The 26,811-nt window shown below is 54.9% G+C and overlaps 1 protein-coding gene across 1 annotated transcript in view; it reads left to right on the forward strand.

The window, feature by feature from the left end:
• The window catches only part of TECR (trans-2,3-enoyl-CoA reductase), a 45,449-nt gene extending 20,241 nt beyond the window's left edge, over positions 1-25,208 (forward strand). The window contains 13 exon segments of the mRNA XM_030545416.1: positions 4,205-4,255; positions 14,922-14,973; positions 15,892-15,936; positions 16,445-16,548; positions 16,634-16,749; positions 17,400-17,505; positions 17,666-17,738; positions 19,343-19,386; positions 19,768-19,825; positions 20,745-20,833; positions 22,771-22,816; positions 23,925-23,969; positions 23,972-25,208. Of these exon segments, the coding sequence (XP_030401276.1) occupies positions 4,205-4,255; positions 14,922-14,973; positions 15,892-15,936; positions 16,445-16,548; positions 16,634-16,749; positions 17,400-17,505; positions 17,666-17,738; positions 19,343-19,386; positions 19,768-19,825; positions 20,745-20,833; positions 22,771-22,816; positions 23,925-23,969; positions 23,972-24,051 (909 nt within the window). The 3' untranslated portion in view covers positions 24,052-25,208.
• The last annotated feature ends 1,603 nt before the right edge of the window (positions 25,209-26,811 follow it).

Raw genomic sequence — 26,811 nt, forward strand, 5'->3', positions numbered from 1 at the left:
TATGAACTTACATTGGTGTATCTGTCACTCAAGGGTGTGAAAAATCCACACCCCAAGCAATGCAGTTGTACTGACTTAACCCATGGTGTAGACAGCACCCCGTTGCCATAGCTACTGCTTCTGATGGAGCTCGATTTAACTATGACAGGAGACGTTCTCTCATATAGGCATGATAGCATCTCCACTGAAGCGCAACAGTGGCCCAGCTGCACTGGTGCAGCGTTTTAAGTGTAGACCTGCCCATAATAAGACACCTCCTCTTCCCAGATAATCTATAGACCAGACAGACAGAGGGAGGGAAAACAGAGGCACAGAGATTGGAAGCATCTGGCCCATGGTTACAGAGCAGGTTGGTGACAGAGCAAGGAATAGAACCCAGGTCTCCTTGATGGCTGATTTCAGACTGTGGTTGTAATATTTCACCCCAGAGAGAATTGATAACGTGATCTCTGCTCCGGGCATCCTGCTGCGTTCACTGCTGATGATGCCTTTTTTGGTTCAAGGCTGTTGGGAATCCTTTCATGCAGCTACCAAAGGTAGAAGCTCCTGTACTAACTCCTTGCTGTGTTCCAAGGAGACCTGCCTAGATTTTCTCTATTTATCTCTTTCCACCATGTGCTCTGATTTCAGAGTAGCAGCCGTGTTAGTCTGTATCGGCAAAAAGAACAGGAGTATTTGTGGCACCTTAGAGACTAACACACTTATTTGAGCATAAGCTTTTGTGGGCTACAGTCCACTTCATTGGATGCATGAAGTGGAAAATACAGTAGGGAAAAAAATATATATATACACAGAGAACATGAAACAATGGGTGTTACCATACACACTGTAAGGAGAGTGATCAGTTAAGGTGAGCTGTTATCAGCAGGAGAGAAAAAGAATTGTTTGTAGTGGTAATGAAAATGTCCCATTTCCAGCAATTGACAAGAAGATGTGAGGAACTGGTGGGGGGAGGGGAAGTAAGCATGGGGAAATAGTTTTACTTTGTGTAATGGCCCATTCACTCCCAGTCTTTATTCAAGCCTAATTTAATGGTGTCCAATTTGAAAATTAATTCCAATTCAGCAGTCTCTCATTGGAGTCTGTTTTTGAAGTTTTTTTGTTGTGATATTGCAACTTTTAGGTCTATAATCAAGTGGCCAGGGAGATTGAAGTGTTCTCTGACTGGGTTTTGAATGTTATAATTCTTGAATGTAATTTGTGTCCATTTATTCTTTGACATAGAGACTGTCCGGTTTGGCCAATGTACATGGCAGAGGGGCATTGCTGGCACATATCACATTGGTAGATGTGCAGGTGAATGAGCCTTTGATAGTGTGGCTGATGTGATTAGGTCCTGTGATGGTATCTCCGGAATAGATATGTGGACAGAGTTGGCCATGGGCTTTGTTGCAAGGATAGGTTCCTGGGTTAGTGTTTTTGTTTTGTGGTGTGTGGTTGCTGGTGAGTATTTTGCTTCAGGTTTGGGGACTGTCTGTAAACCAGGACTGGCCTGTCTCCCAAGATCTGTGAGAGTGATGGATTATCCTTCAAGATAGGTTGCACACTGAGCACTGAGTTTGTCATGGGTAGGAATATGACCCGAGGGTCAGACTTCTTTTCACAGGCCATGAGCCCCTGCAGCTCCCATTGACTGCACTTGGAGTTGCAGGTGGCTGCACCTCTGAAAACTAGACCTATAACTCTCAGGGACAAACTTGGCTGTGTTGTAATTCTGTGATCCCCAGGTTGGTTGGGGGTCACCAAGTGGGGAGAGGAAGAGATCTATCGCCATTATTTAAAACACATAACTAGTGCTGTATCTTCTCCACATTTGAGATCACTACCACCTCCTTAAGTCCCTGAGGGTATGTCTATCCGGCTGGTAGTGATCAATCTGTTGGGGGATTGATTTATCGTGTCTAGTGTAGACGTGATAAAATTGATCCCCGATCGCTCTGCCATCGAGAACTCCTCCACCGCGCGGAAGAGGCGGAAGCAGAGTTGACGGGGGAGCAGCAGCGGTTGACTCGCTGCTGTCCTCACGGCCAGATAAATCAACCTAAGATACTCCGACTTCAGCTACGCTATTCGTGTAGCTGAAGTTGCGTATCTTAGGTCGACTCCCCCGCAGTGTAGACCTAGCCTATGAGTTGATCTGCAAGTTTCCCAGCTACTCCAACAGAATGATTAAAACTTAACGGCTGGACATCACCCAAGATCTGAAAGCTCCCTCCCTTCCTGGAGCCCAGTTCCCATGCTGCCTGCTCTGAACTCAAACCAGGCCTTCTGCAGCTCCTTTAAAAAATGCAGTGTTAGTTCAAGTGTGAACTGCGCACAGACTTCTCACTCTTCTGTGCAAGCCAGTTCTAACTTTTAGCCAGTTCTCAGAAGTTTACCTAATTGCCTGGGGAGAGGGTGGGGCATGTTTCGTATGGTAACGACATTTCATTTTTGCTCTCCAAAGAACAGTCCCTGTTCTGTTGCTCACAGACTGGGTGTTGAAATATTGTAGGCATCTGTGCTTCTAGCAGGCTAGTCTCAGACAGGCTAGTTGACGCACAATGTCATATCCCGCACCCTTAAGAGTAGGAAACAAATACTTCTTCTTTCGGGGAAAAATCCCTAACCAGGCTTAGCTTTAGGCCTTTCTGCTTAAGCCAAGGGTCAGTGTCACCTGTGTTAGCTGCACCAGAGCCCTAGTGGAGATGGTTTGTCGGCTGGTTTGAGTGTGTTTTAAGCACCATCTCTTCTAACCCTGCTCAGAGGTGATCTAAGGTGTTTAGTGATGAAATGGCAGTGGCAGCCCAGCTCTGCAACAGTGGTATTGCTATAATATTTCCCTGGTTGAGTCGAGGCTCTAATCTGTCAGTACAAAGCTTCTACGCTTTGATTTGTTGAAGGTGGTGGTAGGGGGTGCATTAAGAACAGGTAGGGGAGAATAGAGAAATCGAGAGAATGCAGTTACAGTAAAAAAAATATACTGCATTTAAAATGCAGTGAGAAGAATAAGTCCTTCCAGCAGAAGATCTCCCCAAAGCCAGGGCCGAGCTTGTCATGTGTGCACCTGGGAATTCAGGAATTGCTGGACTGAGGCAGACCTGGAGTCCATCTAGTCCTGGGTCACGTCACTGAAGCTGGCTAGTGCTAGCTGTCTATACTATACCTACTGTAATGCCATTTCCTGGTGATGGGGATGGAGATGTCTGTGAATGCAATGAGCAGCTTTTGCCTTCAAGTGGGAGGTTTTATCTTAGCCACTGTAGTTTCAAAGACAACTCTTATAAATGCCGAGCTGTGTATTTTAAACCAGCTGGCCCCTTTGTCTCAATTATATCCTGCAGCAGAGAGTTCCGCAGATGAATTATGGATGTTATTTTTTTAAGTAGCAGAGGGAAATCCATCAGTCTGTGGGGCTGATACAAACGAAACCATTACCGAGCACCATAGGGGAGATGACTGTTCAGTTCATATCTGTATAGCACTTAATGCGATAGATCCTCCTTCCAGATTGGGCCCTCTAGGCATTGCTGTAATGCTGACGGATACATCTCACAGGAACGCAAACTCTTGCTGTTGTGAGATTAGCACCCGATCAGCTCCTGGGTGCTTGTGGGTACTTCAGGACAGAGAAACTTTCACCAGGCTGGGTATGCTGTAGCGTGCAGTGGCCCATTTAACAACTGCAAAGTCTGAATGTGATTAACAAATCCGGGTGAATGCGGGGGGGGGGGGGGGGCGTTTATCCCCTGAGGTGATGGCAGTGCCTTTAAAAAGCTCCCTGGTAGGAGCTGCTTGCTTGTGAGGAGCTAGGCTCAGTTTTATATTTAGCTGGGTACCGTAGTGATTCACCTCCCTGTGCTATCAGGTTGTGCCTGTGAATCAGCCTGCAGAGCAGACCTCTGCTCTCCCGGCTGGGTCCGGTTCATGGGGCGGCCCCTGGAATCCTCCCAGAGCAAAGGGAGATCTCACTGAACCTCGCTGAGCCTTGGAGAAGCAGCTCCCTTAGGAATCCGCTGACTGGGTCAGCCAGGGCAAAGCTGCAGGGTTGAGTCCCGGGCTCAACACGCTTCCTGGGGTTTGCTTGTAAAACTTGTGGAGAGGCATGGACACGAACGTGGTGCCGCTGGAAGGGGGCCAGCCCCTCCTGATGAGTCTGAACGGCATCGGACTCAAGCGTCACCCCAAGGCCATGAAATCTAAAAAGGCTGTTCTTTTCTTTGAGGTGGAGATCCTGGATGCCAAGACCAGGGACAAGCTGTGCTTCCTGGATAAGGTAGGGCCCTGCCCTGTGCCCTGGGAGCTGGGAGGGGTGGTGGCTGCTGTGGTTATTGTAAAGATGCCCCCTGGGCCCTGAGTCATTTTTCAGTGGGGGGTGGGATTGTCCTTTCCAGAGTGAAGCATGGTCTCCCCTCCCTTAAAGCCATCCTGAAGTTCCTGGGTTCAGGGACCCTCATCTGCCTCCCAGCTACAGCCCCAAGGCAAGTGGTCATGAGCAATGACACCGTACAGCCAGGTCTCAGCCTTGGGCCTCTGAGCAGCAGGGTTTGGCCACCGTGTCCCAGAAGAAGGAAGATCCTTTGGTGCACCAAGGCCCTTATCCTTGTCCCCTTATGTGCCTTGAGAGGTGCATGCTGCCTCTGCTCAGGGCTGGGAACCCCACTGCCTTGCTGAGCGGTGACAGGGGTTTTCGGTGTGTTCAGAGCGAGCCAGCAGGGGTAGGGATGGACTTTCAAAGGGCCGTGGGAGCGGAGGGCTCAGGGGACTGACCGTGGGGGACACAGACAGTTGGAGCCCTTTGCAGGCTGGCAGTCGTTGCGCACCTTGGTTGAATTTGCTGGGTCTGGGCCCAGTGCCTAGCAGACAGGCACCCGCATCCCAAAGAGCTGCCAGTGGGAGTGGCCCTCGCTGGCAGCCCTAGCAGAGAGGGAGGGGGTGTTGGCGTGGGAACAAGCTCCGCTCTGCATGCTGCCCTGGTGCAGCCTAGGCTGTGAGTACACACAGGCGTTCAGAGTGTAAATCCAGCATCTTTCGGCAGCCTTAATGTAACACAAAATACTCCCACCTGGTGCAGGCTCAGGTGCAGGGACCTCCAGCCATGTGGCTTTGGCACCTGGGCCACATCCAGGGCTGAATTCTCATTCTGAAGAAGAGTAACTACATTCCTGCCTGCTGACTTTGCATGCATTTCAGGCCTGATCTGTTTACACATATGGGTTAATTTGCACTGAGCTGGCGGTGTGTGTTGGGGGTTTTCTTAGAGATCAAAACACAAACTCTCGGTTTCTTTAGTTTAACAAGTGCCTGCAGGCTGAGATGCTTGGTGGAGTTACACAGAATGAAGCCTCGTGCAGTGTGGCCGTTTGTGCTGATTCTACCTGCAGTGTGTCGTCCTTCAGCCACTTTATCAAATGAGATGGGGAGCCAGCGGGATCTGATGGTTAGAACCTGGGATGGAGACCGGGGTCCTAACCGGAGCTCTGCTGAAGACTTGCTGTGTGATTTGGGCTAGTCCCTTCCCCACTGTGTGCCTCAGTATCCCCCCATAAGATGGGGATAATGCTACTTGCTCGCCTTCAGAAAGTACCTTGGTCTGTGCAAAGGTGGAGGCCGGTTCCTTGGAGCAGGGAAGTGCCTTCCTGTGTGGTTTGTATACCTAGCACAATGGGGGCCTTGATCCTGATTGTAGCCCCCGGGTGCTGGTGCAGCATGAACAGCAGTAACGATGACAGGCACATGTTTTTAGCAGGGGTTAGCCCCAGGACCAGGCTCCCAGGGAAGGGGTGGATTCTCTGTCTCTTGGTGTCTTCGAGATAGGCTGCCTTTCTGGACGATGCTTTACCCAGACAAGTTACTGTGGTCAGTGCAGGGTGACTGGCTGCCGTTCTTTGGCCTATGATCGGCAGGAGGTCACATGAGAGGATCTAATGGTACCTTCTGATCTTAACATCTACGAATGAATCTATGATCCTGTGGCCTTTTTTTGGGCCACCTACCAGGAGGACGCATGGAGTCTCCTTCCAGGCCAGCTACTAGAAGGAGGTGACTGGCTGTGTGGGCAGTACAGGGGGCTGGGTCTGTGAGAAACTCCTCTACCCGAGAACTGCCACCTCACACAGCATGCCTAGGAAGGAGGCCCAAAGGTGCCGTCCACTGCACTTGTGCGGCTGTTCCCTTTCCAGCCTGTGGGTGCTCACACGACCTGCAGCAGCAGCAGCAGCCTAGGTGTAAATACCTCTTCTGCCCCATCACCAGATGCAAAGAAGCTGCAGCGTTTAACGAGACATGCCAGAGCTGCCCAAACAAACCTTTGTGCTGATTCGTTCATAGCAGTTGGTGTCAGCTGCCCAGCATCAGAGACCAGCTCTCCCAGATCTGGTGAGACTCACTTCTGTGCCTCCCCCCTGCCTGATCTGAGCTGTTTCCTTTCCCTCTGGAGACCAATCTTTCTGTCCTGCCACTGCAGATCTTCTCTGTTTCTGCCGCCCACCTAGCTGCTTCCCATTTCAAGCCCCACTTCTCTGCTGGCACCCATCAATCACTGGTGCTTGCCCTTACCAAGCTAAATCCCAAAGCAGGGAGCAGCCTTGTCCATGCCCCCAAATCCTAGCTGAATGGACTGACTGCCAGAGCATCAGCGAAGGCTTGGCGTTCCCCAGGGGTTGCCCCTGTGACACCTGCACAGTCGCACTGACACCGCTGCTAGAAGACAGATTTTCCCCTGCCTCGGGGAGGGAAGGGCCTCGGTCAGAACCAGAGCCACCCTGCTGGCCGTGCTGACTGAATCTGTCACCTTGATGGGGTGTCTCCTGGTTGCTGGTTGCCATCTGGGGATCACCAGACACGGCCAGCACCACGGCCAGCACCAACCCTGTGACTTGGTTAGCGTTGCTGCTTTGAAGCAAGCTTCCCCTCGTCTTTTGCAGCATCTTCTGTGCTCAAGCAAAGGAGAGATTAATTCATGAGCTCAGGTGCTCTCCTGCCAAAGCAGGTTGCTGTGAAGTGTCTTGGGAGCAGTGGGTGTTATAACAACCCCTTGCTCTAATCTAGCACTTTTCATGTGTAGATCTCCAAGCACTTTACAAAGGAAGATTGGGAGCACCACCCCCATTTTACACATGGGGAAACTGAGGCACAGAGCAGCGAAGTCACCCACTCAAGGTTGCTCAGCAGGCTAGTGTCAGAACCAGGAGTAGAACCCACAGATGAGCCCCAGTCTAGTGCTCTATCCACTAGGCATCACTGCCTCCCTTGATGTCAGGTGCTTTGGCTAGCTATTGGGGAGGGCTAAAGAGGAAAGATTCCCCATAAACTCAGCAGACTTGGAAATGCAGCAGTGCTGAGGTCAGCAACTGTGCACATGGCACCGCAGGGCCCCCATGCCAACTCTCTCCAGGCCCAATCCTGTGGGCAAACTGGCACTGGTGGTTTAACTTTGTGCCTGAGTATGATGCCCCTCTCTGAATAAACCCAGTGTGAGTTGTAAATCTGTTCAGACTGGCAAGGAGGAAGTGGGAAAACTAAATATAAAGATGTGATTAAAATAATCCTGTGATGGGAGTGATCAGAACTCCTTCGTGTGCTTTTTGCCCAAAGGGCTACCAGGGACATTCAGCAGCAAGGCCTGAATCTTTTCCCTCTGCTGAGCTCTGGGCTGGGCGGTGGCACCTGGGAATTCACTGCTCCCTTTGCAGATCACCCACCAAAGCTGGGAAGCGCTGAGCTTCAGATCTCGCTCTGTCATGCCTGCATATGTGGCAACACAGCAGGGATCAACAGTCCAGGAGCTCCTGTACCGTGCAAGCCACCATACCTTGCAGAGGCTCAGTGACTGGGATCCCAAACTTGGCTCTTGTGGGTTCTCTAAAGTGCAGTCTTAAAAAGCGCCTTGCAAAGGGAAATGGGCAGGACCCCTTTTCTCTGCTGCTTTTAATGAAAGGGTGTTTCTGTTCAGTTGAATGATGGGTTAAAAGATTCAGATCTCATCCACCCTGGGAGACTCTGGCTTACTGGGGCTCTGTGGGCGTTTTGACAAGTATCAAGGAAGTGAAATCTGCTTAACAGAGAGGGGAATTAATTCCTAGACTATTTAAAAGTCTTTGGCTTTGTGAATACCTCTTCAAGGGAGCCATTTGGGAGAAATAAAATCTCTTCCTCAAAGGCCATGGCTACACTTACAGTTCTGCAGTGCTGGTAGTTACAGCTGTGTTCGTACAGCTGTGTAGGGCCAGCGCTGCAGTGTGGCCACACTGACAGCTACCAGCGCTGCAGTGTGGCCACATTTGCAGCGCTGTTGGGAGTGGTGCATTGTGGGCAGCTATCCCAGCATTCAAGCGGCTGCAACGTGCTTTTCAAAAGAGGGGGGTGGGGTGGAATGTGACAGGGAGCCTGGAGGAGACAGACAGAATGGATTTTTGGAGTTGACATTGTTCTCAGCTCCCTGCCTTGCAAGTTCTAAGGACTGGAAGACACACAGTGCCTACCTTCAATGATTTTAAAAGTTCTGACCCCTTCCCCCACCCCTCTCTCTTTCACTAAATGCAAATTATGCACTCCTAAATAGCCGTCAGACCAGATAAGCATCTGCTCAACACGGACTTCCCCCTCCCCCTCTGCCGTGTGAGCGTGCTGTTTCTCTCTTCAAGCAAACAGCTGTGAACATTCCAAAGTAATTCCCCTGCCTGCCTCCGCTCGCTCAGCAAACAGGAGCTGTGTTTGTTTTTTAAATAAGCAGTTTGGCTGAACTCCGAGCTCTCCCTTTCTTCCGGTTTGTTGTGGACAGGAATTCTGGAATACCTCCTTATACCCCGGAGGTCAATAAAAGCACTGGTGGGGTCCACACTTGATGAGCAGCGCTGGATCACCAGCGCTGGAATCGCTACACCCGAGGCTCGACCGGGTGTACAGCCAGCGCTGCAACCAGGGAGTTGCAGCGCTGGCCGTGCTTTGCAAGTGTGACCACATCCTAAGTTGCAGCGCTGTAACCCCCTCACCAGCGCTGCAACTCTCTAGTGTAGCCATGGCCAAAGATTCAGCAGCCCTGGCTCTTAAGATTAATTGATATTAAGGCCAACAGGGAGCATTAGATCATTTAGTCTGATCCCCTGTATGACACAGGCCAGAGAACGTCATCCAGTTCTCTTCATAATGAGCTCAGTCAGTTTGTGTCTGACTAAAGCATCGTCCAGAAAAGGCGTCAGATCAGAAGTGAAGGCATCAAGAGATGGAGCATCCGCCACTCCCCTTGGGAATTTGTTCCAGTGGCTCTCCCACCACCATGTTTAAAGTTAAATGGTGCCTCCTTTCTAATGTGAGTTTGTCTGGCTACAGCTTCCAGGTGTGGGTTCTTGTTCTGTCCTAGGCTGCTGGCTGGGACTTGCTGCAAAAGCAGTCTTGCCTTGCCTCATGTTGGTTTTTTTTTAAAAAGGGCAGAAAATTTATTTAAGACAAACAAATAAAACTCCCTTCAGAGCATTTTTATCCCTTCTAGAGAAGCGAACCCCAGTGCTTTCCCTTTAGCTCGTCAGATACTGCCACCTTCCGAAGTGTCAGGCTGCTGGGGAGGCTGGGGGTCTCCCATGGTTTACTGTTTTCACTTGGCATGTGGGTGCTCTGGATGTGACCCTAGCTGTACAGTTTTTTTGGGGAGAGGGGGGAAGTATGATTGAAAGTCACTCCTGCCATCTTTTGCAAAGGAACCTAGTGATTCCTCCACTTCCCAGCATCTCTGTGAGCAGCACAGACTTGAAGCAGCCCGGCACTGGAAACTAAGACAGGGGAGGACAGTGTCTGAAACTTCCTTTAGCCTGCCCTGGACTTTCTGCAGGGCACCGTGAAGTAGCAGTAGTGATCCACCAGGAACATCCTGATGCTGTGGAGGAAGCAGGCCAGTGAAGCCATCAGCCACCTCCAGAGAGAGAACTTCAAGCAGGTCCCTGCCAGCAATAATTACCAGCCCTCTGGCCAGGGGCCGATCACCATGTTACAGTGGAAGAACCGAGGAACGCAGAGGAGGTCGCACAATGAGTCAGTGGTAGAGCTAGAGAAAGAACCCAGGAGTCCTCTTGTCCTGCCCATCCCCCCCAGTCCACTGCTCTCTAACCACTAGCTAACCATGCCCTCAAAGGACTAAGGAGTAAATCTTAGTGTAATTTAAAAGGGAGGCTCTGCTCTGAAAATTGGCTGTAAAAACGGCCTTTCCGTACTGCACAGCTGTCCCTGTGTGTGTATCGGACGGAGTCAGAGCTCCTGCCAAAAATAAGTTCTGGCTGCTTCTTGGTCCTCTTACCCCTCAAGAGTCACAGCTGCGGGAGAGGCAGCTGAAGTCTGTCTTGTGCATCGTCACCAGCACTGTTCCAATCATTCACGCCTGGACAAACCGCTAATGCGTTGGCGTGGGTGTTGCTGAGGGCAGTCGCAATGACTAGTAGTGATGCATGAGAAGGGAAGAACCAGCTTGATTCTCTGATCCCAGGAGGTGGGGCCTAAAGCCATCTTGTGCCGTGAGCCTGTTGGACCTAGAGTTGCTGAGAGAGAGATGGTGGCTGTGCGGCTGCATGGGGGCCATCTTAGAGTCCCTTTTCAAAGCAGATCTGTCCTTTCTGTGGGTGTCAGTCTCTTACTGACCTCAACGGCAGTCCTGCCCACACAGCTAGGGCAGGAGATAGCCTTATAGCCGAGCACTCTGCCCAGGATTGGTATGGAGGTTGGCTCGGTCCTCTAGCCAGTACCCCGTTTACTTTATTCTTTTCTTTTTTGCACTGTGCCATGTGCTTGAGAAGGCTTTAAGGAACCCACGAGTGCCCACAGCACATTCTGCCTTGCGCTGAGTGCAGCTTTATTTTACTTGTCCTGATTGTTCTGTGCCCCCTTTGTCTGGATACACAGAAGTCAATCTGAGGCAGGACAGGGCACTGCCACCATTTCACTCTGTACCTGCTTCCCCTCCCTGTGTCTTGGTGTCCCGCTGGTGAAATGTGTCTGCTGACGCTGCCCCGCCCAGCTCCCAAGGGTGCTGCGAGGACTAATTCCTGGTTGCAGACAGGGTGCGCTGCCGATGTGCTGAGTGTCCTTGTCCATAGGAGGAGGATCTCTGATGCTTAGGCACTTTGCTGACTTGTAAATTTAATTAGCCTGGCTGAGTCTAATCCCACATAAACTTTCAGCCAGGCTGGGCTCTCGCCATTGTCGCAGGATGTAAACCCCTGGCCCACGCTCTGGAGTACTTGCAGCACAGTCCCGTGAGGGCCAGAATGACTCCTCCGGGCCCCACAACGAAACGCACAAGCCCAGTTCTGCTCTGAGCAGCTTCTGTTTGTTTGGTTTCCTTTGATTTACATTGTCTGACTGACAGAGCTTTCTCAGGCGAGAGCCAGGTCTCCCCACTGTGGGAGTGGCCATCAGCTGTTGTAGACACCCTACACCAGCACCCGTTTGGGTTAGCTGGGTTTGCAGTGGGCACAGCCTCCTTAAATGTAAGTGTCTGGTCCTGCAGTGATTCACAGATAAGTTTATGGAGGGGGTGGTATGATGGGGTAGCCTAATTTTGGCAATTAATTTGGCAGTTGATCTTTGATTATCAGCAGGTAAGTATGCCCAGTGGTCTGTGATGGGATGTCAGATGGGATGGGATCTGAGTTACTACAGATAATTCTTTCCTGGGTGCTCGCTGGTGAGTCTTGCCCACATGCTCAGGGTTTAGCTGATTGCCATATTTGGATTCGGGAAGGAATTTTCCTCCAGGGCAGATTGGCAGAGGCCCTGGAGGTTTTTCGCCTTCCTCTGCAGCGTGGGGCATGGGTCACTTGCAGGAGGATTCTCTGCAGCTTGAGGTCTTCAAACCACGATTTGAGGACTTCAGTAACTCAGAGCTTGGCTACACTCGAAACTCCAAAGCGCTGCCGTGGGAGCGCTCTCTTGGCAGCGCTTTGACGTGCGAGTGTGGTTGCGGTGCCAGCCCTGGGAGAGAGCTCTCCCAGCACTGGAGGTACTCCACCTCTTCGAGGGGATTAGCTTACAGCGCTGGGAGCTGCACTCCCAGCGCTGGGGCACTGTTTACACTGGCACTTCACAGCGCTGTAACTTGCTGCGCTCAGGGGGGTGTTTTTTCACACCCCTGAGCAAGAAAGTTGCAGCGCTGTAAAGCACCAGTGTAGCCAAGGCCTCAGACATAGGTTAGAGGTTTGTTATAGAAGTGGATGGGTGAGATTCTGTGGCCTGCATTGTGCAGGAGGTCAGACTAGATGATCATAATGATTCCTTCTGACCTTAAAGTCTATGAGTCTATAACACCCTTTAGCCCAGGCATTGTCAGCATTTTGGGATCCACTCAGGAAGGACATTGGGACTGGAGGTGAGAAGGGTCCTAGAGGAACAGAAGATTCCCAAGAGCTGTGTGTGAAAGCCGTCACTCTGTGAGGGAAACGGATGAACCAGTGTCAGGAGCAGCAGAGTGCTGATCTGTGACCAGCTTCACCCAGCTGCTAACGTGCTGTGTGCACAGTAATACACAGCACTGCCTTGCATCTGCCCCACTGGGGAGCCGGGCGTGGACTCCATGCCTGCCAGGATCGGGCCCAGAGCTAGCCTGGGAGAACAACCCTTCCCTTTGAAACCATTTTCCTAACTCGGAGTCATGCAAACCCCGACAGCAGCTGTGCTTCGACCTATGTACAAGGACTATCAGAGAAATGGCCCAGTTAGTCCAGCATCCCAGCTGCTTCAGAGAATGGAGGAGGAAACACCCCAGTGGAATTACTTGCCCTTGAAAGAGGTTCCTTCCTGAGCCCTTTGAGTTGGTGCTGACAGCTATTAGATGTATAATGGTAGCAGCGAGAGGCCCGTTGTGTTAATTTAGATGGAATAAAGGGGCCCAAAGAATCAAAGGTATTAACATGACCTGTCACTGTCCAGCAGTAAACAATGTTAAACAAGGAGTGGGGTTTGGCAGAGACTTCAGCCTGCATAGTACCCTGGCAAACGCCGTTAACAATCCTTTTAACGTTGTATTAAAGATAGAGAAAAGAAGGAAAAACAGTTAAAGCATTTGAAATGTAAAGTAGTAAGCCAGGCTTTCGTTTCAACAGCATCCCTTGTTCCTGTCCCCTTTAGCGGAGAGTTTTTAGGAGGAAAAACCCTCTTGTCTGACTGTCTCTTAGATGGTATCAAAATGGTGATAACCGTCCTGTGGGGGGAGAAGAGAAGAAGTGAGTTAAGAATGGGCTGGAGCAGTTGGTGAAGCCTGATCTCATTTCCTTGACACCAAAACAAGACAAACAGACAAAAGAGGAGAGAGAAGAACAGCAAAGCTGGAAAATGCAGCTTTGGTCTCTGGGGCTGGCTCTCACTTGTGTCACTGCTGGACACATGGGCTCAGCACATGGTCTGATTAGCTGCTCCGAGACCTGGCAGACTTGTACCAGCATCGGGCAGTTCAGGGCATTGCATTTAGTTGCCTCTCTCTGGTCACAGACTCGTGATGTGTTGCAAAACAAGCAGTTGTGGCCAGCTAAGCCAGATGCTTATTAGACAGAAGGCAAAAGAAGTGAGAGGGGAAAGAGAAGAGATAAAGTGGGGAGGGGGGACAAAGGGTCACATCCCAGGTGGTATTTGGGATTCAGCCAGAGCTGGTGGAATTGGCGATGTTGTCTGGCTGCTCCTCTCTGGCGTAGTCTAGTCAGGACATCTCTCAGGATCCGGAGTCCCAGGAGATGATGTGGGTGGCAGCTCACTCAATAGCCAATTTTTTTTCTCCCCAAAATCTTTGAGGACCCCAAAGGGAGTGGTGGGTAGAATAGCCTAGCCCCTCATTATTTTGTCCAATGGTTACATGTAGTTGGTTCACTGAATTCTGGTCCCTCACTTTTCATGTTTCCCAGGCATGATCTTAACTGTCCTTGAGTTACCTCAGGAGGCCTTTTTGTTTGGATAAGTCAGTGTCTGTTTCTGGGGTTTTTTTTTTTTTTTTTTTTTTTTTGCACCTTTTCCCATCAGCACACATTGTTGTAGGTTACTGTGACATCTCATGAACTTCCGCCCCCTTTTGGAGAGGAGCTCCCAGTTAGGGTGCATTTGTAGGCCCAATTATTACAAAAGGCCCTAGCAGAGATCAAGGCCCCATTGTGCTGGGTGCTGCATGAACCCAGAGGGAGAGAGAGTCCCTGCCCCAAAGAGCTTCCAGTCTAAGTAAACAAGATAGGTTGGATGAGGCGGAAAAGAGCACAGAGCGGGTAAGTGACTGCCCAAGGTCATGTGGCAGGTCAGTGGCAGAGCTGGGAATAGAACCCAGGTGGCCTGTGTCCCCACCTTGTTCACTAGCCCGTGCTGCCTGTACCACGCGCTGCCTGTATCGTGCTGCAGCTGGGGGAGAGCTTGTGTATCTGTTTTTTATTTACAGAAGCTCAAAGCATCAGGGCACCTCCCTGCCGTATCAGACCCTCCCCTGGGGAGCAGTTTGCTGCTGAGCCATGCCTGGCTGCTGCCACTGGGATCCCTCTAGGGTTTTGTTGCTTGCTTTGGACTGGCGGCCAGGTCGAGCGCTTTCCGGTGTGTGCACCGTGATCCAAACTGTTAGCTGCATTCCAACCCGGGAATCTCTATTCCCAGGGCAGTGCGAGGCCCATGGGGAGCCTGGCTCGACCTGCGAAGCTTGCCGGGCATTTGTGGTGCGGCAGCAAAGAGAGAAAACTATGAAACAGAGCCTGTTGTATCGGCAAGCTCCAGGGGTAAACACAGGGACCCCAGTGCTGCGCTGTCCCTTTGGTCAGAGCCCTGAGGGTCCAGCAGAACCTTGGCAGAGTTCACGGAGTCTCTTCTCAGACCCCGGGTGTAAGGTTAGGGGGCAGGAGCTTGGCTACAGACTTCCCAGCCAATGTCCGTGGCACAGGATCGGGCCCTCACTCTGTGCCCCTGGGTCTGTGATCACTACTGTCTGTTCTCTGCAGGTGGAGCCCAATGCCACCATCGCCGAGATCAAGAACCTCTTCACCAAGTCCCGTACGTATGGCATGAGCTCGCTTGTGTCAGCCCTGCCCACCCTCTTCATCAGACTCCCACCCTCTGCTCACTGCCCCCGTGAGACTGACCCCGCCAAGCACCGACCTCCATGGCAGTTGAGGATGCAACACTGGGCCTTTGCACCCGAGCTGCCTGGCATGTCCCATGCGCTAGAGCAGAGCCAGGGCTCAGCTGCAATGGGCGTATGGGGCCCCTTGTGGTTCTCCTGACCTTGCTTCTCACCAGTGCTGTCTAGTGTCATCCTGCTGGGCTCCAGGCCTGGCCTGTGCGGCGGTGGAGCAGGCTGTGCCATACGCCTCACAAACGCAGGACGGTATCGAGTATTCAGGGTGGTAAAGGGGAGGGTAAGAAAAAACAGCTTCCCACGGGAAGCCGCCACTTCTCCTGAAAATGTTGTTCAGTCAAAAATCCAATTTTCTGCTAACAGCCAGTTTATGATGGCAGACTTTGACCAGCTTCCTAGTGGGTGGTGAGAAACCTCTGCAGCCTGCGGCGTTCGTAGTGAGCCCGTCACCACGGCATCTTGGCCTTGAGATCGCTGTGAGTGAAATTCCTCGTGTGCAGCAGGCCAGCACAAAGCATAGGCACTGCTTGTGTCCCACAGGAGTCCTCAAAATGGGGCATAGCAGGTGTCTGGGCCTTGTGCTGGCTGCCCGCACGGGGGGGCATCCCCTGGCATTTCAGTGCTTAGCCAGTGGGCTTGGAGACCCATCAAGAGCGGGAGCCACCTAGGCAGGAGTCAGCCTGTCGCCTTCTGCCCTTAGCAAGGTGCCTGAAGGCCCAGCTCAGCCTCGTGAGTTTCCATAACAGCAGCGTGCTTTGGTGCTGATCAGTGGCACAGTCAGGGATTTTGGAGCCACAGGGGCGATGCCATTGTCTCTGCTTTTCTTTCTGCAGATCCCCAGTGGTACCCAGCCCGACAGTCCCTTCGCCTTGACCCCAGTAAGTTAGAGCGCTGTGTGGGCTCTGACAGCTGTCACTGCGTCTGTTCCCAGGGGCGTCTCGCTGCTGCTGCTGCTGATTGGGTGCCCCGTGGGTGGGGAAAGCGCCCGAGGGGAACATGAGCCCCAGGGGCCTATGGGGCAGGTGCTGACGCTGTTCCGGAGGGCAAGAGATCAGTTCAACCACCAAAGGACTAGGGCTCTAGGAAAACCCAGATTTCTGGGGAAGGGCCCTGTGGGCTTCCCAGCTTGTACACAGGGGAGAGCGAATCTCCGAGATCACAGTCCTCTGACCTGCAGCAGGGGCGGTGGTGCATTCTCCACATGGCTTTCACGGGGGTGTCGCTGTGCTGCAGCGAACAGGGGAGCATTGCCGTGTTTCAGGGAGCTGGGGTCACTCGGGCACGTTCCCATGGAACTATTGCCAGGGTAGCATATTGCATTGGCATCCCGGTTGGCGCCCCCTCCTCCCCCCCTTTGCCCTCTCTGAGTCTCCGCTCTCTTTCCAGAGGGGAAGTCCCTGAAGGATGAGGACGTGCTACAGAACCTGCCGGTGGGCACCACAGCCACACTGTACTTCCGGGACCTGGGTGCGCAGATCAGCTGGGTGACGGTGAGCGGTGGCAAAGGTCTGCCTGAGAAAGCCCCCCTTGCCCATAGGCACCCCCCTGTGCTCACCGCATGCTCCTGCCTTTCAGGTCTTCCTTACCGAGTATGCTGGACCCCTGCTGATCTACCTGCTCTTCTACTTCCGAGTGCCCTTCATCTATGGCCCCAAGTACGACTTCACCTCCAGCAAGCACTCGGTCGTGCAGTGAGTACCCGTGACTGCGTCTGCTTAGCCTGCGCTGGGGCCGTGCCCTGGGATCTGGGCCTTCTCCTGAGTTGTTGGGGGCAAAGACCCTGTAGAACACCCGAGCCCTAGGAAAACAAACAGATGGGACATGGATCCCGCTCCTGGAGGGGCCCTGTCTCCCAGACCAGGCCTCCAGCCCCCGGGTTGGCCTCCTCTCCAGAGTGGGATGAGTGGGGAAGAGAAAATCTCACCCCTACAGGGACGTCATGCTGGTCGGATTCCCTGCCGGTGTCTCCAGGCAGGCTGGGATCTGGCCGTCATTGCAGCCATTGGATATTCAGCAATGGGCAGGCCACGGAGAGGGACTAGGGGCTGGCGAGTGCTCTGAGCTGTTGCACTGGAAAAGCGGTTGATTCCTGGCAGGAGGGAACAGTTTACGATCCCCAGAGCATCTCCTTGTGGCTCAGCAAGGGAGCTCTGCTTTAGGCTCCAGCACGGCCCCCATCCAGCCCTGCTGGTGAGCAGCCTTCGGGGGAAATGGCAGGTGCTCTCTATTAGGACACAGGGGACTTGCCTGCTCAGAGCAATTCCCTAGTGGGAAATGTACCCCCAGCCTGTGTCCTAGAGCCATTGGTACCCACTAGCACCCTTGTGTGCCTCCCTTCCAGCCTGGCCTGCATCTGCCACTCGTTCCACTATGTCAAGCGTCTGCTGGAGACCATCTTTGTCCATCGGTTTTCCCATGGGACGATGCCCTTGCGCAACATCTTCAAGGTGAGTGGGCTGGAGGCAGCACCGGGCAGAGGGCAGGGCCTGGGGGCAGGTAAAGTGAAGTGAGGGACGGGGGCTGGGGCAGCGGCTGCCTGGGGGATCCTTTTGACTCGTTTCCCTAGTGGAGCCCGTGTTAAAAGAGCATTTCCTGATTTGTCTCTAGAATTGCACATACTACTGGGGCTTTGCAGCCTGGATGGCGTATTACATCAACCACCCGCTGTACACCCCACCGAGTAAGTGACCCCTTGCCACTCTTGACGTGCGATTCCAGATCTTCTGTCTAACAGACAGCTTGCCTGAGGGGCTGTCCTTCCTTTTCCACTGCCTTGCTTCAGCCCTTCCCCCCCCTGCCCCCGATTCCACGAGAGGCCTGCAGGTATCCCACAAGGCACAACGGCTGCTGCACAACACTCAGTTTCCCGCAAGGCAGTGTGTCTGCGTGGCACGTGGAAACACTGGGATCCTACCCACCGTGCACCATGCTTTTGCTGATACAGCCATGTGGTCACAAGGCACCAATGCAAGCAGTCGAGTGTGACCACATGCCACAGAGATAGTGGTGTCGCAGCACTGTGCCGACAGACCTGTCCCTGGCACGGCTTCTTAGCATAGCCAAGGTCTTAGCGACATGGGGCAAGTCCAGACTTCAGGCTAGTCTGGCTTGTGTCTCTGCAGGATGTAGTGGTGACTCGGAGGTCGGAGCACCGTAGCCCTGAATGAGGGGAGCTGCATTGTTAACACAGGGGTTAATGTGCTAATTAAATAGCTGTGAGTTACAGCAAACACAGCCCAAGCCGAGGTAAATGGCTGGGAGCTGAACTCAAGCCTGGGAATAGGGTGCAAACGTTTAACAAGGGGGGAACAGCTTGCTCAGCAGCATGTGGAGACTTCAAATCTTGGACGAGTTTCTCAAAGCTCCGCTTTAGCTCGGCCATGGGTTCTGGGCCAGGTGCTGGTGCAGGGGGAGGGTCTCTGGCCTGGGCTAGGCAGGGGTCAGTCTGAATGGGCAGGATGGTTCCTCCTGGCCCTGAAATCTGAGCCATCAGTTTTAAACAAATGGGCAGAAAACTGTTTCCCCCTCAGTCCCATTTCCTCAGCATCTCTAGTCGTAAACTGCCTCCCTCCCCAGCCGTCCCCAGCGCCCCCCTGGGGATCAGACCTGACTTGCTAGTGTAAAAGACAAGCAGCAGCCAGTATTTTGTTTTATTAAAGGCCTTTTGTCCCTTCCTGCATCGCAAGGGGTTAAAAACCCAACTGAACAAGCCCACACTCTCCTGCTTTGCATGTCAGGTTCCATCAAACCTTCCTCCACTCCTGCAGCAGCCTATAACCTCGATTCCTTCCCTGTATCTCCATGCGCTGATGTGTGTGGTCCAGCCGCCCTACGGCGTCTTGTATCGTACCCCCTGCCCAGCAGTTTCACTCCCCTTTGCTCGTTCCTGTCCATTACTCCAGCTGGCTCTGACCCTGGAAGAAGTGGCCCCCCTTGGGACTGCCCTGCCCTCACCCTTAGAGAGGTGGGATGAGCAGGGAAGGTCCCTGTGCTGTGGCTCTGGATACGCACCAGCCCTAGGGGTGTTCATCTGGTATCTTTCATGGGCACTTAACAGATCCACCCCACCCTTGCTATGAATTTTTGTTTCTTTCCAAGCCATTATTGCCGTAGGGCCTGCGAACACCAAAGCCGCGTGCTCCCCGTGCTTACCATGTGCTAGCTTGTTCCTTATGCAAACGCCAGGCTCTGACCCTGTAAACCCACCCCTAGCGCCCCGTGAGATGAGTGTTCTTCCCCCGCCCCCCATGCCGGGCTAACCTCTGCCTTTCCCCTCCCCCACAGCCTACGGCGACGAGCAGGTGAAGCTGGCACTCATTATATTCCTGGTAAGAGCTGCCAGTGGCAGGGAGGGGAGCAGGGAAGGAGGCTGCTCAGCTAGCTGGGCTTGGGCAGGAGTGCCAAGGGGGGTATCGGGGGTGTGCCCATTGGAGATGGGCATGTGTGCAAAGGGGGGGGGGGAATGAGGGTGCCAGAGTGTGGGGCTGGGGAGAGGGAGGGATGAGGCTGCCAGGAGGATGGGTGGCGTGTGGCACAGTTTTCTGCTGCCACTGCAAGAGTGTTGCCAGGCCAATGCTCTTCCAGGCCCATGCCCCTCTAAGCTGATAGGGGATCCTGCCACTGCAAGAGGGATTGAACCCCCAGGCCAGGGAGAGGGAAGGGGGTTGTTGGGACCCAGGGCACTGATCGATCTTCTGCTTCCTCCCCAGTTCTGCCAGCTGGGGAACTTCTCCATTCACATCGCTCTGCGGAACCTGCGGCCGGCGGGTGAGTGGGGGCGGGGCCCCGCTGGCCCTCCAGGGCCTCAGTTGCTCAGGGGTGACTGGGCAAGGATGGTCAGTCTGAGGGCAGCCTGAGGGTGGGGGCGAGGCCTGCCCCATGGGGATTGGGAGCGCGCTCTGGGTCCGGGGCTTAGTCTGAGGGAGAATCTATCCCCCCATGCCCTTGGTGCCCGTTCACAGAGGGGTCTCCTCCTTGGTCTCCATCCTCCCAGCTCCCCAGAGTCTTGCTAATGTTTAATGTAAGAAACACAGGAGAAACCCCCCTCTCTTCCTCAGGCCCCCTGTAAGCATCCTCGGGGGCAGAGATGGGCAGCGATAGACAAGTGTCTCTCTAAACTGCCATGGCTTTCCTGGGTTGTGGAGGACACCTGCGTTCCCAGTGTAGACACCTCTGTCTGGGCGCTGGTGGCTGCAGTGATTGGTTCATAGCAGTGTCTGGAACAGCCTGGCTGGCAGATCCTTGGTCTCCAGGCACAACCACCGTAGAGGCCTCAGCCTCTCTGGGCAGGACGTGGCACCCTGACTGGGATATGGCTGTCCCAGATGTGTGTAGTCCCAGCAGCAGGGGAGGGAGTGCGAGTGGGGGAACCCTGAATGAGTCCTGGTCAGCCTGGCACGCTGCCTCTTTACTGCCCCATCAGCCCTGATGGTGCCCGGTGCAGCAGGGTAGGGATGGGGGAACATGCCATTGGCTCAGGCTCCAGTGGGCTGCAGGAAGCCCTGGCCAGTGGGTGAGTGGAAATCTGACGCACCACACTGGGGTGCTGCAGCAGCATCTCCCTGGAGAACGGTGTCTGACAGGGTTGTCTCCCCAGTTCCTGTGGAAAGCTGATCCCGCTCCCCGGGGGGGTCTCATTGCTCCTGTGCAATAAATCATGCTGGATTTCTGCTTCTCTCCTTCCCAGGCTCCAAGACTAGGAAGATCCCATATCCCACCAAGAACCCCTTCACGTGGCTCTTCCTGCTAGTGTCATGTCCTAATTATACCTATGAGGTGAGCCCCGCCCCACCAGTCCCCCCACCAGCAGCAAATTGGTGGGTTCCCTGAGCCGAGGGCTGCCTGGCAACAGCCCACCCTGGTCCGCAGATCTTGTTCCTGGTCTCACTGGAAGCGTCTCTATGAGCTGCAGCTGCCTCTCTGAGCCAGGCAGCTAGAGTGACCTTCCAGCTGCCTCCTGTTTGCTGTTAATTAATAACAAGCTTGTGTCCTCATCCACATGGGGGGCCCCAGGCTCCACAAACTGTCTGTCTCTGTATGATCTCAGCTCTACTGGAACATCACTGTTCACCCCAGAAATGCAACTGTCTCTGGAGTGGAACTCAGCAGTGGCTTAACAGCCACACAGCTGAACCCATTAGGGCAGGAAGCCAAGGAGAATGCCCTTGTCTAACTGAAACTGCAGGGGGAATTCAGAAGGTGGCAGGACTTGAATTTGGCTGGGAAACTGGGAGTTAACAGCCCTGCTTCTGGGAAAAGTACCAGTGATAAATAGCTGGGACCTCGCACCCCTAGTGCTATGCTAAGACATTGGGGTCAGCCCTGACTGAGAAGGGAGAGTGCCTCCTACTCAACTTCCCACCCTACTCCCTGCCAGATGCCCCCTGCCCCCAGTGCCACACCGGGGTCAGCCCTGACCGAGAAGGAAGAGTGCCCCTGCCTGAGCCCAGCCACCTATCCTCCAACCCAGCTGCTGCCAGGGCTGAGGACTCCTCATAGCTGGGGAGACCAGGTCCCCCAACTGCCCTGATCTCAGCTGGGGGAACCCTTGCCCTCCACCAATCCCTGGTGTAGGTGAGGGGGTGAAAGCTCTCCCTGCCAGTCCCATCATGCCCAGCACCCTTATTCCTGCCCTAGCCTCTCCCTCCCCATAGGGGCACAGTGTGGGGGAAAAATTTCCCCTGGGAACTGGCCCCTTTGACTCCATTTTCCTTCCAGCCCCTGGGCATTAGGATACCCCTTCAGGGAGGCACCTGCACCCCCAGTGCTGGACAGTCCCTCCCCAGGAGGGTCTGAGATGGCTCAGCTCTTAGGGTCTGGGCGGGCCCAGCCCCCCTGCCATTTGAGTCCACGTTAAGGCATGGCAGGCTCCGCACAGAGAATGCAGTGGATGCAGGCGTGCTGGGTCCCATTCAGAGGGAACCCTTCACCGGCTGGGCCAGCATCCCTGCCTCCCACTGCCACGTACGCTCTGGGCACGCGGCTTGGGGCACTGTGGGTTATTAATGGCTCAGGGTATTGCTCTGTGTCACAGGGTCTGCAGGCCCCTGCTCACAACAGCTGAGGTCTAGCAGGGGGTTGCAGGTCAGGATAGAGGGGCACTGGCAGAGCTGGGCAGTGGAGGGAACCCAGGGCTTGGATAGCAGGGGATTGGGTTGGGGTTGAGGGGCACTGGCAGGGCTTCGGGGGGGGGGGGAGAGCCCAGGGCAGGGGCAGCAGGTGGCACTGGAAGGGAGTTGCCAGCGTTAAATGCATGCCTGGCTGGTGCCGAGGCAGCAGGCTGAGGTGCCCTGCTGGAGCTCAGGATGTGCCAGAGGCCAGTCCATCTTCCACGGTCATTATCCCTGCCCATGAAGGCATCGGAGCTGGGGCCTGGCAGGGGCCCTTTGCGTGGAGGCGAGTGCAGGGAGTCTCAGCAGCCAGTGTCGTCATGCCCCTCCCCCATGTCCCAGGGCTTGGATTGCACAGCTCAATGTGTTTCACCTCTGGCCCCCCTCAGGGTCAGGTACCCGACATGGGCTGCTCAGCTGGGCGCCCCTAGTGGGTGGCCAGATTTGCTGCTGTGCTGCAAATGGCTCAGTGAACTTGAATGAGCGCCCCCTGTCTGTGAGTGAGTGCCACTCGCCAGGCCTGGCCTCTCCTGTGCCATGCAAGGGAGGGTTCTGCCCAGCCCCTGGCTTCCCCAGCACTAACTGCAGCTGTTTCTCTTCCAGGTGGGCTCCTGGATCGGCTTTGCCATCATGACCCAGTGTCTCCCAGGTGAGCGCAGTGTGGGGGAAGGAGCCAGGGTGTGGGGATGCCACATTGTCTCCCCACAATGTCTGGGTGGCATAGGCCAGGCGGGTCTTGCTGCCTTGATGTCAGGGCTACCCTTCCCTGGTCTGTGGGAACAATAAGCCCCTACATGGCCAGTAGTAGGGCTCCCAGCATGTCACAGAGATCATCCCTCTCACGGGGAAACTGAGACATGGGCAGGCCACAGCACCTGCCTGAGTTGTCGTAGACTGGGAATTGAATCCAGGAATCCTGACTCCCAGCCCTGCTCACGTGACCACACTCAAGGAGTTTGGTGGGTGTCAGCCCAGTTCCTGGCTGGCAGGGTGAGCTGGGTTCACAGCCCACCTCCCCAGGCTCCCTGCGCTCGAGGCTCGTCGTGGTGCCCAGCACCAAGAGACTCGTCCTGTCTGCAGGGAGCTGGCGAAGCAAAGATGGCAGCGTGAGCTGCCCTGCAGTCAAGGCTTTTGGATGATTTGCCCTGGTGTGAGCTGCTTTCCCTGGCATCCGCTGGCTGCCTTTGCCTTTTCCCAGGGGTGGCAGCGCCCAGGGATCTCCAGCCCATGAGGCGGGAGCCCCCTGCTGTTCCCTTTGAGGGATGCAGGCACCTCATCTTGTGCAATATCTGGTTCTTGGTCCCCTTGGAGGCAGGGGGAGGGGAGCCAGTGGTGGGGGCTGGCCCAAGCGGGCAGCTCTCATTTTAGGCCTGAGCCGAACCAGATCCAAGCCCGAGCGGGTCAAGTCATTTTTCCAGCCTGACCCTTCGCCCTGAACCTGAGTCAGTGCCGCTGCCGCCTCTGGCACTTGGCACCATGACTGTGAACCTGGGTCCTACCAGCCCCTGCTGCAGTGGGAGAGGCACTGTGACTCGTGGGTGCCCCCACAGCACAGCACAGCACAGCGAGGTGGCCAACAGGAGCAGGGCACACACTCATGCCAACCCCCCATGGCAAGAGGAGAGCTGATCCGCAAGGTCCTGTTTCCCTAACCAACCCCTGGAGTAGGGTCCCCTCAGGGCTGTAGGGTGGGGGGATCGGGGGGGCACTAAGGGAGTGCCCCCCCCAATTCTCACCACTTTCCTCTCTGCCCACAGTGGCCCTGTTTTCTCTGGTCGGCTTCATCCAAATGACCATCTGGGCGAAGGGAAGCACCGCAGCTATCTGAAGGAGTTCCGGGACTACCACCCCTGCGCATCGCCTATTGTCCCCTTCCTGCTCTGAGCCGTGGGGTCTTCGGGTATTGGTGCAGTCCAGGAGGAGCCCCCCCGCAGCTGGCACAGGGCTCAGGGGAAGCTGCGCAAACTCACCCAACTACCCGCTGCTGGGTTTCTGCAGCTTCCCCTGTGCTCACTTGGGGACTGCCCTGCCCCCCAGGGAAGCCAACACCCAGCCCTACTCAGAGCCAGGTCCCGTGCTCTCCTCCCGCTGCGTCATGCACCCAGATCTAAATTCCTGCCGAACTGGAAACTAACCCAGGGAGAAGCTGGAGCTGCCTCTGCCTGGATGCAACCACTCAGAGCTGTGGCCTGGAGGAAGGACCCTGGCCCCAGGCACCTGCCAACACTGCCCGATCCCAGAGGAGCCGAGTGCTTGTGCCCCCAGTGGAGCTGGTGGAGTGGCAGGTGCTGAGCTGCACCGGAGACCAGGCCCCTTTCTCCAGGTACTGGCTCAGGATCGTAGGAGCCTTATTTCAGGCTCCTGAGCAGGACGAGAAACTTATTGGCAGGGCCTCAGGACGAGCACTGGGCTGGGCATGGGCCCTATTGAGCACTTCTCTCCTTCGAAAGCTGCCCGGGGCTGCTGCCCTGCACCCCAGGCTGATGGGAAGAGGGCAGGTTGGTAGCCGAGGCTGGCAGGGTCTGGTCAGGCCCCCAGCCCCAGGCTGCTTTTCCCCTGTGCCCTGCTGGGCCCATGGACAGTCTGTTTAGAATGATGCTCCAGGGTCTCATGCTAGCACAAGCAGGAGTCAGAACTGAGGCATGTTGGTAGGGGGCAGAACTGAGCCAGGAGTAGGGTGACAGGCGAAAAGGGAAGGGGAACAGCACTACTGTGTAGGGAAAGCCAGGGGCGGCAGGTCAGGATTGCAGGGCACTGGCAGGGCTGTGGGGGCAGGGACAGGATTGAGGTGCAGTAGCAGGGATGTGTGGGGAGCTCAGCTGGCAGCTGCTGGACTCAAGCCAGCACGGTTAATTGTAAGCACAGTAAAGTTTGTCTTTTGTACCATTCTTCTGTTCCATCCTTCCCTGTGCCGCTGAGCGGCCACCGTTCCAGGCTGTAGCTCCAGCCTGGCTCTGCTGGGATGCAGGGGGCAGAGCAGGCTATTCTAATAAAGACGTGGGCTGAGGCCCTTCTGGGGCCCAGTCCAGCTCCCTCCTGCACTGGCTTCTTGGCAACTTCTGTCTCCTTTGCTCTTATCTGTGTGACTGCTGGGGAGGGGAGGGCCCTACATTCCCTGCCCTGGGGACTTGGTGCGTGTTGGACAAGGCATGGGCCCCTGGGGGGAGGGCTGGGCTAGGTCACCCATCACTGGGCAGAGTCCTGGGGAAGGCCCTGGGGTCCCTAGGAGAGAAACCAAGGGGCAGGGACTGGCCATGGGCCAGGCTCTCCTCTCGAATGGCTACCCTGGAGCTCTGAGTCTCCCAGGGGTGCTGTGCCTAGGACAGGGGCTGCCCTGGGTGCCACCACACCTTTCACTGCAGCATAAATGCATCACTGCCCCTGTGCACAGGATTCCCTGCCGCTGAGCCAGGTTCGCTCCCTGGGGCTGCTGGTTTGTCTCAGGGGCTCTGATTTGGGCAGCTGAAATAGCGTATTAGCTCTTAGCTCCAGCTGCCCCCGCCCCAAGCAGCAACCGCTACCGAAAGTAGGACTGAGAACGGCCCTGCCCCAGCACAGGAGCTGCAATGAGCCTCTGCCCAAGCACACGTCCGGGATCGTTCTCCCTGTCAAAGTCACAGCGATAAACCAAGCCAGTCACAGCTCATTGCTCCCCCCACCTCGACAGGTGATCAGCTGGGCTTTAGGTGTAGGGGGTGCTCTTTGCATGGGCACTCCCCTGTCACTGAATGGCAGACATTGCACCCCACCTAAGGGCTGGTGCCCTCCATCTCCCCCTGCATCCAGCCATGCAGCACAGCTGAGGAGGGGCAGTTCTAGCTTCTTTGTACACAGCAGTGACTCGTGCCCATTGCCCTAGGCACTCTGCACGCAGGCTGAAGCAGGACTAGCTCTGCCCTCTGCTGCTGGCATCTCTCCAGAAGAGAGATGAGGTGTGTGGTGTGTGTGTATGTGTATATATATATACACACACACACACACCCACGAGAGCGAGAACAGAGCCCCATGAGCAGGTGCAGCACCCCTTAGCTTCTCCAGAGCTGTAGAAGTCCAAGCAGCTGCCAGGGTGCTGCCCTCAAGGGGCAGGGAAGCTGGGCTCAGCGTGGGGACAAATTCCTGCCCCCGCACACCATAGCTATGCCAACCTAACCCCGCTGTGGACACAATGGTGCTGTCACTCGGCAGGATGGGTGCCATAAAACCCTTCCCCTGGCTGAGTGGTGTTGCCGCTGTGGGGTTACAGGGCCGAAGCTGTGCCATGGCAGCACAGACAGGGCCTCAGCCAAACGGCTCCCCACCACGGAGAGCAGACAGCGAGTTGTGAGCAGTGCCACGCAAGGAGAAGGGGCAGCGGTAGATTCCCAGCACTGGCTGCCAGGGTAGGAACTGAGCCAAGCACCCGTGGGAGCTGGAACTTTCAGCAAAGAGCCCAAGTGTGTCTGGCGCTGTTTTGAGCCCAGCGGAGCTTGGCCGTGCTGAGGGTCAGAACTCGGCCCCCATAGGGGCTGCACACGTCACATCCACACACACTCCAACCTTGGGAAGGAGCAGAGCATCACCCCTGCTCACAGAGAGCGTGGGGTTAGCCCAGGGATGCCTGGCTCTAGTCACTAGACCCTATCCCCTTCCCAGAGCAGGAACAGC

This window comes from Gopherus evgoodei, unplaced genomic scaffold (assembly GCF_007399415.2).
Source record: "Gopherus evgoodei ecotype Sinaloan lineage unplaced genomic scaffold, rGopEvg1_v1.p scaffold_37_arrow_ctg1, whole genome shotgun sequence".
Lineage (NCBI taxonomy): Eukaryota > Metazoa > Chordata > Testudines > Testudinidae > Gopherus > Gopherus evgoodei.